The 14409-nt window shown below is 51.4% G+C and overlaps 1 protein-coding gene across 3 annotated transcripts in view; it reads left to right on the top strand.

Annotated features, from left to right (window-relative positions):
* tmem214 (transmembrane protein 214) overlaps window positions 1-13994 on the top strand; it is a 90936-nt gene extending 76942 nt beyond the window's left edge. Inside the window, exons 16-18 of one of the 3 annotated variants that reach the window (XR_010465493.1) lie at window positions 5454-5605; window positions 9328-9888; window positions 10030-13994. Coding sequence is in view for 1 of the 3 variants with exons in the window: in XM_065026105.1 (XP_064882177.1) it covers window positions 5454-5605; window positions 9328-9451 (276 nt within the window). In the remaining 2 variants the exon portion in view is untranslated. Of the gene's footprint in view, window positions 1-5453; window positions 5606-9327 lie in introns of all 3 variants that reach the window. The other 2 variants (XR_010465492.1, XM_065026105.1) reach the window with 2 other exon arrangements.
* Window positions 13995-14409: the final 415 nt, after the last annotated feature.

Genomic DNA, 14409 nt, shown 5'->3' with positions numbered 1-14409 from the left:
GATACCGTATGGTGGTGAATGTGGTGATGGCGTATGGTGGTGAATGTGGTGATGGCGTATGGTGGTGAATGTGGTGATACCGTATGGTGGTGAATGTGGTGATACCGTATGGTGGTGAATGTGGTGATACCGTATGGTGGTGAATGTGGTGATACCGTATGGTGGTGAATGTGGTGATGGCCATGAGTCCCAGCTCTGCAAAATGTTAAAGGGGATACTTCAGGATTTGGACAATGAAGCTCTTCATATTTCCCCAGACTGAATTCATAGATGCCAATTTGAATGTCTCAGCATCCAGTATGAAGGACATTGGAGGTAGCGATCTAATGTTAACTGGTGTTAGCCAAATGACTCGTAGTCTACCAGAACATTCCATACAATTCCAGTCATTGTGCTGACCTGTTAAACTCTGACCCCCTCTGTTTATAAACTACACAGAATATTGCATACTACCCTCTAGAGGTCGACCAATTATGATTTTTCAATACCGATAACGATTATTGGAGGACCAAAAAATGCAGATAACGATTAATCGGACAATTTAAAAAATAAAATAATAATAATAATACATTTTTTACATGTATTTGTAATAATGACAATTACAACAATACTGAATGAACACTTATATTAACTTAATATAATACATCAATAAAATCAATTTAGCCTCAAATAAATAATGAAACATGTTTAAATAATGCAAAAACAAAGTGTTGGAGAAGAAAGTAAAAGTGCAATATGTGCTATGTAAGAAAGCTAACGTTTCAGTTCCTTGCTCAGAACATGAGAACATATGAAAGCTGCTGGCTCCTTTTAACATGAGTCTTCAATATTCCCAGGTAAGAAGTTTTAGGTTGTAGTTATTATAGGAATTATAGGACTATTTCTCTCTATACCATTTGTATTTCATTAACCTTTGACTATTGGATGTTCTTATAGGCACTTTAGTATTGCCAGTGTAACAGTGTAGCTTCCGTCCCTCTCCTCGCTCCTCCCTGGGCTCGAACCAGGAACACAACGACAACAGCCACCATCGAAGCAGCGTTACCCATGCAGAGCAAGGGGAACAACTACTAGAAGGCTCAGAGGGAGTGATGTTTGAAACGCTATTAGCGCGCACCCCGCTAACTAGCTAGACATTTCACATCGGTTACACCAGCCTAATCTCTGGAGTTGATAGGCTTGAAGTCATAAACAGCTCAATGCTTGAAGCACAGCGAAGAGCTGCTGTCAAACGCATGAAAGTGCTGTTTGAAGGAATGCTTACGAGCCTGCTGGTGCCTACCACCGCTCAGTCAGACTGCTCTATCAAATCATAGACTTAGTTATAACATAATAACACACAGAAATACGAGCCTTAGGTCATTAATATGGTCGAATCCGGAAACTCATTTCAAAAACAAAACGTTTATTATTTCAGTGAAATACAGAACCGTTCCGTATTTTATCTAACGGGCCGCATCATAAGTCTAAATATTCCTGTTACATCGCACAACCTTCAATGTTCTCTCATAATTACGTAAAATTCTGGCAAATTAGTTGGCAACGAGCCCAAACTGTTGCATAGACACTGACTCTGTGTGCAATGAACGCAAGAGAAGTGACAATTTCACCTGGTTAATATTGCCTGCTAACCTGGATTTCCTTTAGCTAAATATGCAGGTTTAAAAATATATACTTGTGTGTATTGATTTTAAGAAAGGTATTGGTGTTTATGGTTCGGTACAGTCGTCCCAACAATTGCGATTATATGCAACGCAGGACACGCTAGATAAACTAGTAATATCATCAACCATGTGTAGTTATTAACTAGTGATTATGATTGATTTTTTATAAGAAGTTTAATGCTAACTAGCAACTTACTTTGGATTCTTACTGCATTTGCGTAACAGGCAGGCTCCTCGTGGAGTGCAACGAGAGGCAGGTGGTTAGAGCATAGGACTAGTTTAACTGTAAGATTGAATCCCCGAGCTGACAAGGTACAAATCTGTTGTTCTGCCCCTGAACAAGGCAGTTAACCCACCGTTCCTAGGCCGTCATTGAAAATAAGAATGTGTTCTTTTAACTGACTTGCCTGGTTAAATAAAGGTGTAAAAATCGGTTTGGCCGGCGCAAACTTGAAATGGACCCTAATTAATCGGTTGACCTCTACTTACCTCACATGACACAGAATATTGTATATTTGTATACTAAGTACATTTCAGTTTAAAAACTAAGTCCTACCAACACATGCTGTGGGATTCTGAAACAATGTGACTAATACTGTTCCAAAATTATAAAAAATTCAATAAAATAATCTATGGGGACCTAGAGAACAAGGAGGACCTCTGACTCTGGGGACCTAGATAACAAGGAGGACCTCTGACTCTGGGGACCTAGTGAACAAGGAGGACCTCTGACTCTGGGGACCTAGATAACAAGGAGGACCTCTGACTCTGGGGACCTAGAGAACAAGGAGGACCTCTGACTATGGGGACCTAGATAACAAGGAGGACCTCTGACTCTGGGGACCTAGTGAACAAGGAGGACCTCTGACTCTGGGGACCTAGAGAACAAGGAGGACCTCTGACTCTGGGGCCCTAGATAACAAGGAGGACCTCTGACTCTGGGGACCTAGAGAACAAGGAGGACCTCTGACTCTGGGGACCTAGAGAACAAGGAGGACCTCTGACTCTGGGGACCTAGAGAACAAGGAGGACCTCTGACTCTGGGGACCTAGAGAACAAGGAGGACCTCTGACTCTGGGGACCTAGAGAACAAGGAGGACCTCTGACTCTGGGGACCTAGAGAACAAGGAGGACCTCTGACTCTGGGGACCTAGAGAACAAGGAGGACCTCTGACTCTGGGGACCTAGAGAACAAGGAGGACCTCTGACTCTGGGGACCTAGAGAACAAGGAGGACCTCTGACTCTGGGGACCTAGAGAACAAGGAGGACCTCTGACTCTGGGGACCTAGAGAACAAGGAGGACCTCTGACTCTGGGGACCTAGAGAACAAGGAGGACCTCTGACTCTGGGGCCCTAGAGAACAAGGAGGACCTCTGACTCTCTAGAGAACAAGGAGGACCTCTGACTCTGGGGCCCTAGAGAACAAGGAGGACCTCTGACTCTGGGGACCTAGAGAACAAGGAGGACCTCTGACTCTGGGGACCTAGAGAACAAGGAGGACCTCTGACTCTGGGGACCTAGAGAACAAGGAGGACCTCTGACTCTGGGGACCTAGAGAACAAGGAGGACTTCTGACTCTGGGGACCTAGAGAACAAGGAGGACCTCTGACTCTGGGGACCTAGATAACAAGGAGGACCTCTGACTCTGGGGACCTAGAGAACAAGGAGGACCTCTGACTCTGGGGACCTAGAGAACAAGGAGGACCTCTGACTCTGGGGACCTAGAGAACAAGGAGGACCTCTGACTCTGGGGACCTAGATAACAAGGAGGACCTCTGGGGACCTAGAGAACAAGGAGGACCTCTGACTCTGGGGACCTAGAGAACAAGGAGGACCTCTGACTCTGGGGACCTAGAGAACAAGGATGACCTCTGACTCTGGGCTTCATTGGTGCCAGTATGTTGCCTACAGACAGCTGTATGGAGAGAGTGGGTGGAACGGGGCAGCCTGGCTGTATGGAGAGAGTGGGTGGAGTGGGGCTGCATGGAGAGAGTGGGTGGAGTGGGGCTGCATGGAGAGAGTGGGTGGAACGGGGCAGCCTGGCTGTATGTAGAGAGTGGGTGGAATGGGGCAGCCTGGCTGTATGGAGAGAGTGGGTGGAATGGGGCAGCCTGGCTGTATGGAGAGAGTGGGTGGAATGGGGCAGCCTGGCTGCATGGAGAGAGTGGGTGGAATGGGGCAGCCTGGCTGGTTGGAGAGAGGGGGTGGAATGGGGCTGTATGGAGAGAGTGGGTGGAATGGGGCAGCCTGGCTGTATGGAGAGAGTGGGTGGAATGGGGCAGCCTGGCTGCATGGAGAGAGTGGGTGGAATGGGGCTGCATGGAGAGAGGGGGTGGAATGGGGCAGCCTGGCTGCATGGAGAGAGTGGGTGGAATGGGGCAGCCTGGCTGGTTGGAGAGAGTGGGTGGAATGGGGCAGCCTGGCTGTATGGAGAGAGTGGGTGGAATGGGGCTGTATGGAGAGAGTGGGTGGAATGGGGCAGCCTGGCTGTATGGAGAGAGTGGGTGGAATGGGGCTGTATGGAGAGAGTGGGTGGAATGGGGCAGCCGGGCTGTATGGAGAGAGTGGGTGGAATGGGGCAGCCTGGCTGTATGGAGAGAGTGGGTGGAATGGGGCAGCCTGGCTGTATGGAGAGAGTGGGTGGAATGGGGCAGCCTGGCTGTATGGAGAGAGTGGGTGGAATGGGGCTGCCTGGCTGTATGGAGAGAGTGGGTGGAATGGGGCTGTATGGAGAGAGTGGGTGGAATGGGGCAGCCTGGCTGGTTGGAGAGAGTGGGTGGAATGGGGCTGTATGGAGAGAGTGGGTGGAATGGGGCAGCCTGGCTGTATGGAGAGAGTGGGTGGAATGGGGCTGTATGGAGAGAGTGGGTGGAATGGGGCTGTATGGAGAGAGTGGGTGGAATGGGGCAGCCTGGCTGGTTGGAGAGAGTGGGTGGAATGGGGCTGTATGGAGAGAGTGGGTGGAATGGGGCAGCCTGGCTGTATGGAGAGAGTAGGTGGAATGGGGCAGCCTGGCTGTATGGAGAGAGTAGGTGGAATGGGGCAGCCTGGCTGTATGGAGAGAGTAGGTGGAATGGGGCAGCCTGGCTGTATGGAGAGAGTAGGTGGAATGGGGCAGCCTGGCTGCATGGAGAGAGTGGGTGGAATGGGGCTGCATGGAGAGAGTGGGTGGAATGGGGCTGCATGGAGAGAGTGGGTGGAATGGGGCAGCCGGGCTGTATGGAGAGAGTGGGTGGAGTGGGGCAGCCTGGCTGTATGGAGAGAGTGGGTGGAGTGGGGCTGTATGGAGAGAGTGGGTGGAATGGGGCTGCATGGAGAGAGTGGGTGGAGTGGGGCTGTATGGAGAGAGTGGGTGGAATGGGGCTGTATGGAGAGAGTGGGTGGAATGGGGCAGCCTGGCTGGTTGGAGAGAGTGGGTGGAATGGGGCTGTATGGAGAGAGTGGGTGGAATGGGGCAGCCTGGCTGTATGGAGAGAGTAGGTGGAATGGGGCAGCCTGGCTGTATGGAGAGAGTAGGTGGAATGGGGCAGCCTGGCTGCATGGAGAGAGGGGGTGGAATGGGGCTGCATGGAGAGAGTGGGTGGAATGGGGCAGCCTGGCTGTATGGAGAGAGTGGGTGGAATGGGGCTGTATGGAGAGAGTGGGTGGAATGGGGCTGCATGGAGAGAGTGGGTGGAATGGGGCTGCATGGAGAGAGTGGGTGGAATGGGGCTGCATGGAGAGAGTGGGTGGAATGGGGCTGCATGGAGAGAGTGGGTGTAATGTTCATAGTGTTGTCTGTTCTCCAGCTGAGTTCCAGCACTCCGGACAGTGTGTTCCTGCTGATGGACTATCTGAAGCAGCTGTTACTGTTCCTCCATACCAACTACCTGCTGCCAGCTCTCTCACACGCCTCCCATCTAATAGTACAGGCCTGGATGGCACTGCAGGACTGCTGCAGGTAGGTACCCCTCCCATCTAATAGTACAGGCCTGGATGGCACTGCAGGACTGCTGCAGGTAGGTACCCCTCCCATCTAATAGTACAGGCCTGGATGGCACTGCAGGACTGCTGCAGGTAGGTACCCCTCCCATCTAATAGTACAGGCCTGGATGGATGGCACTGCAGGACTACAGGCCTGGATGGCAGGTAGGTACCCCTCCCATCTAATAGTACAGGCCTGGATGGCACTGCAGGACTGCTGTAGGTAGGTACCCCTCCCATCTAATAGTACCAGCCTGGATGGCACTGCAGGTAGGTACCCCTCCCATCTAATAGTACAGGCCTGGATGGCCTGGATGGTACCCCTCCCACTAATAGTACAGGCCTGGATGGCACTGCAGGCCTGGATGGCACTGGACTGCTGCAGGTAGGTACCCCTCCCATCTAATAGTACAGGCCTGGATGGCACTGCAGGACTGCTGCAGGTAGGTACCCCTCCCATCTAATAGTACAGGCCTGGATGGCACTGCAGGACTGCTGCAGGTAGGTACCCCTCCCATCTAATAGTACAGGCCTGGATGGCACTGCAGGACTGCTGCAGGTAGGTACCCCTCCCATCTAATAGTACAGGCCTGGATGGCACTGCAGGACTGCTGCAGGTAGGTACCCCTCCCATCTAATAGTACAGGCCTGGATGGCACTGCAGGACTGCTGCAGGTAGGTACCCCTCCCATCTAATAGTACAGGCCTGGATGGCACTGCAGGACTGCTGCAGGTAGGTACCCCTCCCATCTAATAGTACAGGCCTGGATGGCACTGCAGGACTGCTGCAGGTAGGTACCCCTCCCATCTAATAGTACAGGCCTGGATGGCACTGCAGGACTGCTGCAGGTAGGTACCCCTCCCATCTAATAGTACAGGCCTGGATGGCACTGCAGGACTGCTGCAGGTAGGTACCCCTCCCATCTAATAGTACAGGCCTGGATGGCACTGCAGGACTGCTGCAGGTAGGTACCCCTCCCATCTAATAGTACAGGCCTGGATGGCACTGCAGGACTGCTGCAGGTAGGTACCCCTCCCATCTAATAGTACAGGCCTGGATGGCACTGCAGGACTGCTGCAGGTAGGTACCCCTCCCATCTAATAGTACAGGCCTGGATGGCACTGCAGGACTGCTGCAGGTAGGTACCCCTCCCATCTAATAGTACCAGCCTGGATGGCACTGCAGGTAGGTACCCCTCCCATCTAATAGTACAGGCCTGGATGGCACTGCAGGACTGCTGCAGGTAGGTACCCCTCCCATCTAATAGTACAGGCCTGGATGGCACTGCAGGACTGCTGCAGGTAGGTACCCCTCCCATCTAATAGTACCCGGCCTGGATGGCACTGCAGGTAGGTACCCCTCCCATCTAATAGTACAGGCCTGGATGGCACTGCAGGACTGCTGCAGGTAGGTACCCCTCCCATCTAATAGTACAGGCCTGGATGGCACTGCAGGACTGCTAATAGTGCCTGGATGGCACTAGGTACCCCTCCCATCTAATAGTACAGGCCTGGATGGCACTGCAGGACTGCTGCAGGTAGGTACCCCTCCCATCTAATAGTACCAGCCTGGATGGCACTGCAGGTAGGTACCCCTCCCATCTAATAGTACCCGCCTGGATGGCACTGCAGGACTGCTGCAGGTAGGTACCCCTCCCATCTAATAGTACCAGCCTGGATGGCACTGCAGGACTGCTGCAGGTAGGTACCCCTCCCATCTAATAGTACCAGCCTGGATGGCACTGCAGGTAGGTACCCCTCCCATCTAATAGTACAGGCCTGGATGGCACTGCAGGTAGGTACCCCTCCCATCTAAAAGTACAGCATCTATACCCGGTCTGATCTGAGTGAGGGAAGCAGCAGAAAAGTAATTTCATCTACTTAGTTAACCGGAGCTGATAAAGTGAGAGAGGAGGGAGAGGGGTGGTGCTCTAGAAGGCAGGGGAGGGGCCATACTGACACAGTGAGGAGGGAGAGGGGTGGTGCTCTAGAAGGCAGGGGAGGGGCCATACTGACACAGTGAGGAGGGAGAGGGGTGGTGCTCTAGAAGGCAGGGGAGGGGCCATACTGACACAGTGAGGAGGGAGAGGGGTGGTGCTCTAGAAGGCAGGGGAGGGGCCATACTGACACAGTGAGGAGGGAGAGGGGTGGTGCTCTAGAAGGCGGGGAGGGGCCATACTGACACAGTGAGGAGGGAGAGGGGTGGTGCTCTAGAAGGCAGGGGAGGGGCCATACTGACACAGTGAGGAGGGAGAGGGGTGGTGCTCTAGAAGGCAGGGGAGGGGCCATACTGACACAGTGAGGAGGGAGAGGGGTGGTGCTCTAGAAGGCAAGGGAGGGCCATACTGACACGGAGAGGGGTGGTGCTCTAGAAGGCAGGGGAGGGGCCATACTGACACAGTGAGGAGGGAGAGGGGTGGTGCTCTAGAAGGCAGGGGAGGGGTCATACTGACACAGTGAGGAGGGAGAGGGGTGGTGCTCTAGAAGGCAGGGGAGGGGCCATACTGACACAGTGAGGAGGGAGAGGGGTGGTGCTCTAGAAGGCAGGGGAGGGGCCATACTGACACAGTGAGGAGGGAGAGGGTGGTGCTCTAGAAGGCAGGGGAGGGGCCATACTGACACAGTGAGGAGGGAGAGGGGTGGTGCTCTAGAAGGCAGGGGAGGGGCCATACTGACACTGTGAGGAGGGAGAGGGGTGGTGCTCTAGAAGGCGGGGGAGGGGCCATACTGACACAGTGAGGAGGGAGAGGGGTGGTGCTCTAGAAGGCAGGGGAGGGGCCATACTGACACAGTGAGGAGAGGGGTGGTGCTCTAGAAGGCAGGGGAGGGGCCATACTGACACAGTGAGGAGGGAGAGGGGTGGTGCTCTAGAAGGCGGGGGAGGGAGGGGGAGGGGCCATACGGAGGAGGGGGAGGGGCCATACTGAGGAGGGGGAGGGGCCATACTGAGGAGGGGGAGGGGCCATCTGTACGGGCCCTTCAGACAAGTCAGTTAAAATGACAGAACCAAGACCCGTGAAAATCATATCAGATCCAACCTAGAACTTTATTTAGAATTCTGGATACAGGTGGATCCAGACCCCTTCGGGTCTCTGGTACAGGTGGATCCAGACCCCTTCGGGTCACCGGGTCTCTGGTACAGGTGGATCCAGACCCCTTCGGGTCTCTGGTACAGGTGGATCCAGACCCCCTCGGGTCACCGGGTCTCGGGTACAGGTGGATCCAGACCCCTCGGGTCTCTGGTACAGGTGGATCCAGACCCCCTCGGGTCACCGGGTCTCGGGTACAGGTGGATCCAGACCCCCTCGGGTCACCGGGTCTCGGGTACAGGTGGATCCGGACCCCCTCGGGTCACCGGGTCTCTGGTACAGGTGGACCCGGACCCCCTCGGGTCACCGGGTCTCGGGTACAGGTGGATCCAGACCCCCTCGGGTCACCGGGTCTCGGGTACAGGTGGATCCAGACCCCCTCGGGTCACCGGGTCTCGGGTACAGGTGGATCCGGACCCCCTCGGGTCTCGGGTACAGGTGGACCCATGAAGACCTCTAATATCAATACATTTGTATAAATGTCCAAAGTTACGATAGATTGCCATATCACTTCTGTTAATTATCCAGTAAATGTGTTTTAATAGTGGTGTGATTGTTCCTGGGTATCTGTGTATTCATTCTGTATTCATTCCGTCTGTCTGTGTTCCAGTGGGGAGGTGTCTGTATCATGTCTCCAGACCTACGCCCTCTCTCTGACCAACTCTACCTGGCTCCTGCTACAAGACACCAGCAATGCCATCAAGACCTGGATACAAGACCTGCTTCAGACCTGATACACACACACACACACACATTTATACTGATACACACACATACTTCATGCATATACACGCTTTAAACACAGTCTGAGACTCTTTGCTTGCGTTGCTCTGGCCTCCTCCCTTAGCCATCTCTCTCTGACTCTCATCTCTCTCTGACTCTCATCTCTCTCTGACTCTCATCTCTCTCTGACTCCCATCTCTCTCTGACTCTCATCTCTCTCTGACTCTCATCTCTCTCTGACTCTCATCTCTCTGTGACTCTCATCTCTCTGTGACTCTCATCTCTCTCTGACTCTCATCTCTCTCTGACTCTCATCTCTCTGTGACTCTCACAGTCTGTCACTAGCTAGGTGAAATAACCAACAGTCTGTCACTAGCTAGGTGAAATAAACAACAGTCTGTCCACTCTGGTCTTGTCATGTGCAACAGTTGGCAGAGAGCGCTGGTAGGCTAGTCTACACGAGGACATTATTATGGAGAAGAGAGAGAGCTGGTAGGCTAGTCTACAGGAGGACATTATGGATAAGAGAGAGAGCTGGTAGGCTAGTCTACACGAGGACATTATTATGGAGAAGAGAGAGAGCTGGTAGGCTAGTCTACACGAGGACATTATGGATAAGAGAGAGCTGGTAGGCTAGTCTACAGGAGGACATTATTATGGAGAAGAGAGAGCTGGTAGGCTAGTCTACACGAGGACATTATGGATAAGAGAGAGCTGGTAGGCTAGTCTACACGAGGACATTATGGATAAGAGAGAGAGCTGGTAGGCTAGTCTACACGAGGACATTATCATGGAGAAGAGAGAGCTGGTAGGCTAGTCTACACGAGGACATTATCATGGATAAGAGAGAGCGCTGGTAGGCTAGTCTACACGAGGACATTATTATGGAGAAGAGAGAGAGCTGGTAGGCTAGTCTACAGGAGGACATTATGGATAAGAGAGAGAGCTGGTAGGCTAGTCTACAGGAGGACATTATGGATAAGAGAGAGAGCTGGTAGGCTAGTCTACAGGAGGACATTATTATGGATAAGAGAGAGAGCTGGTAGGCTAGTCTACACGAGGACATTATTATGGATAAGAGAGAGCTGGTAGGCTAGTCTACACGAGGACATTATGGATAAGAGAGAGAGCTGGTAGGCTAGTCTACATGAGGACATTATCATGGATAAGAGAGAGAGCTGGTAGGCTAGTCTACACGAGGACATTATTATGGATAAGAGAGAGAGCTGGTAGGCTAGTCTACACGAGGACATTATTATGGAGAAGAGAGAGAGCTGGTAGGCTAGTCTACACGAGGACATTATTATGGAGAAGAGAGAGAGCTGGTAGGCTAGTCTACACGAGGACATTATCATGGAGAAGAGAGAGCTGGTAGGCTAGTCTACAGGAGGACATTATTATGGAGAAGAGAGAGAGCTGGTAGGCTAGTCTACATGAGGACATTATCATGGATAAGAGAGAGAGCTGGTAGGCTAGTCTACAGGAGGACATTATGGATAAGAGAGAGCGCTGGTAGGCTAGTCTACACGAGGACATTATTATGGATAAGAGAGAGAGCTGGTAGGCTAGTCTACATGAGGACATTATGGATAAGAGAGAGAGCTGGTAGGCTAGTCTACACGAGGACATTATCATGGATAAGAGAGAGAGCTGGTAGGCTAGTCTACACGAGGACATTATTATGGAGAAGAGAGAGAGCTGGTAGGCTAGTCTACATGAGGACATTATGGATAAGAGAGAGAGCTGGTAGGCTAGTCTACACGAGGACATTATCATGGATAAGAGAGAGAGCTGGTAGGCTAGTCTACACGAGGACATTATTATGGATAAGAGAGAGAGCTGGTAGGCTAGTCTACATGAGGACATTATTATGGAGAAGAGAGAGAGCTGGTAGGCTAGTCTACAGGAGGACATTATTATGGAGAAGAGAGAGCTGGTAGGCTAGTCTACACGAGGACATTATGGATAAGAGAGAGAGCTGGTAGGCTAGTCTACACGAGGACATTATTATGGATAAGAGAGAGCTGGTAGGCTAGTCTACATGAGGACATTATTATGGATAAGAGAGAGAGCTGGTAGGCTAGTCTACACGAGGACATTATTATGGATAAGAGAGAGAGCTGGTAGGCTAGTCTACACGAGGACATTATCATGGAGAAGAGAGAGAGCTGGTAGGCTAGTCTACATGAGGACATTATGGATAAGAGAGAGAGCTGGTAGGCTAGTCTACACGAGGACATTATGGATAAGAGAGAGAGCTGGTAGGCTAGTCTACACGAGGACATTATGGATAAGAGAGAGAGCTGGTAGGCTAGTCTACACGAGGACATTATTATGGATAAGAGAGAGCTGGTAGGCTAGTCTACAGGAGGACATTATGGATAAGAGAGAGAGCTGGTAGGCTAGTCTACACGAGGACATTATTATGGATAAGAGAGAGCTGGTAGGCTAGTCTACACGAGGACATTATTATGGATAAGAGAGAGCTGGTAGGCTAGTCTACACGAGGACATTATCATGGATAAGAGAGAGCTGGTAGGCTAGTCTACACGAGGACATTATCATGGATAAGAGAGAGCTGGTAGGGTAGTCTACACGAGGACATTATCATGGATAAGAGAGGTATTCGTCAAACAACAGTCAAGCATCGATCACCATGTCACCACTTCTATTGTAAAGGAGCATCAAGATCCCAGTGCACTTTCACCACCCTGTGAAGTTCATCGTAACTTATTTCATGTGTAGCCTCATAAACGGCATGGTTTCCTGAGTCGAAGTGGGAGGACCACACACCACATCACGCGACTCCAACTTTACTTCCATGTGATGGTTATTATATCAGTATTTGCATAGTAAGTCATTTCCACCGCCATTTCTTGCATAATACATTTTACAGACACAAACAGATCCATCTCTCAGCCGTGTCTCAGATCCTCTCTGTCTGTTCTCCTCGATCTCCCCCTCATCCTCTCTGTCTGTTCTCCTCGATCTCCCCCTCATCCTCTCTGTCTGTTCTCCTCGATCTCCCCCTCATCCTCTCTGTCTGTTCTCCTCTATCTCCCCCTCATCCTCTCTGTCTGTTCTCCTCTATCTCCCCCTCATCCTCTCTGTCTGTTCTCCTCTATCTCCCCCTCATCCTCTCTGTCTGTTCTCCTCGATCTCCCCCTCATCCTCTCTGTCTGTTCTCCTCTATCTCCCCCTCATCCTCTCTGTCCGTCTCTAGCTTGTAGTAAATATTTCTACCAAAACGTCAATCTCTCTCTGGGATCCCCTCCCCCTCCTCTCTGAGATCCCATTCCTCTCTTTTCTATAAAGACTGATTTATAAAGTGTTACTGTTTATTAGAGGAAGGGTTATTAGCGCTGTATTCAGGGTCATAAACTGGTTATTCATGTTTATAAATACAGGAGCTCTGTTAGGGAGAGGGTGTCTTGCTCCTGAAATCAGTCTCTGTCTCTCTGTCGTCTCTGTCTCTCCTCGTCGCTCTCTTTTGTCTCTCTCGTCTCTCTCCTCGGTCTCTCTCTCGTCTCTCTCCTCGGGCTCTCTCCTCGGTCTCTCTCTCTCCTCAGTCTCTCTCTCTCCTCAGTCTCTCTCTCTCCTCGGTCTCTCTCTCGTCGCTCTCCTCGGTCTCTCTCTCGTCGCTCTCCTCGGTCTCTCTCTCGTCGCTCTCCTCGGTCTCTCTCTCGTCGCTCTCCTCGGTCTCTCTCTCGTCGCTCTCCTCGGTCTCTCCTCGGTCTCTCTCCTCGGTCTCTCTCCTCGGTCTCTCTCCTCGGTCTCTCTCTCGTCTCTCTCCTCGGTCTCTCTCTCGTCTCTCTCCTCGGTCTCTCTCTCGTCTCTCTCTCGGTCTCTCTCTCGTCTCTCTCCTCGGTCTCTCTCTCGTCTCTCTCCTCGGTCTCTCTCTCGTCTCTCTCCTCGGTCTCTCTCTCGTCTCTCTCCTCGGTCTCTCTCTCGTCTCTCTCTCTCGTCTCTCTCCTCGGTCTCTCTCTCGTCTCTCTCTCGTCTCTGTCCTCGGTCTCTCTCCTCGGTCGCTCTCTTGTCTCTCTCCTCGGTCCCTCTCTTGTCTCTCTCTTGTCTCTCTCCTCGGTCCCTCTCTTGTCTCTCTCCTCGGTCTCTCTCTTGTCTCTCTCCTCGGTCCCTCTCTTGTCTCTCTCCTCGGTCCCTCTCTTGTCTCTCTCCTCGGTCCCTCTCTTGTCTCTCTCCTCGGTCTCTCTCTTGTCTCTCTCCTCGGTCTCTCTCTTGTCTCTCTCCTCGGTCTCTCTCGTCTCTCTCCTCGGTCTCTCTCTTCTCTCTCTTGTCTCTCTCCCCCTCTCCTGTCTCTCTCCTCCTCCCCTGACAGTGCTAACCCACTGAGCTAATAAACACTGAGACTGGACTACTGCTGCTTCGCTCTGTTTACTTGAAGGCTGATGATGTTCTGTGCGTTGTGGTGATGATTGACCTCTGTCCTAAACCCTCCCCATTCTCCCTGTTACGACTGATTTATGTCAGGGTTTTTGTTGTTAATTTGTTACTTTATACATATGTAAATGATTTCTAATAAAGACTCCAGCCCCATTCTGTGTCAGTGTGTGAGAAATGAAGAACGATCGTGTATAATTACCCTTGTGAAAATGCTCATATAAGATGAGGACAATTTGTAGTGGTCTTGATAATGTTTTGACGTGCTTGGTTATGATTGGCTGGCTACTAATTGCTCCAGCCAAACTCTACTACGCAACGCCCACAGATGTCAGTTGATTCTCTGCAATGAGTGGGGTTTTGTTAGGTTCTCTTGTACTGAATGAAACATTAATCCCAAAACCTTCTTTAACAGTCTTTGAGGTACGTTCGCTCCCGTTTGGTGGATGTAGTGTTTGTATTTATTATGGATCTCCATTAGTTCCTGCCAAGGCAGCAGCTACTCCTCCTGGGGTTTATTATGGATCCCCATTAGTTCCTGCCAAGGCAGCAGCTACTCTTCCTGGGGTTT

This window comes from Oncorhynchus nerka, linkage group LG13 (assembly GCF_034236695.1).
Source record: "Oncorhynchus nerka isolate Pitt River linkage group LG13, Oner_Uvic_2.0, whole genome shotgun sequence".
Lineage (NCBI taxonomy): Eukaryota > Metazoa > Chordata > Actinopteri > Salmoniformes > Salmonidae > Oncorhynchus > Oncorhynchus nerka.
Note: the sequence above shows the minus strand (reverse complement) of the source record. Positions and strands in the feature narration are given on the sequence as shown.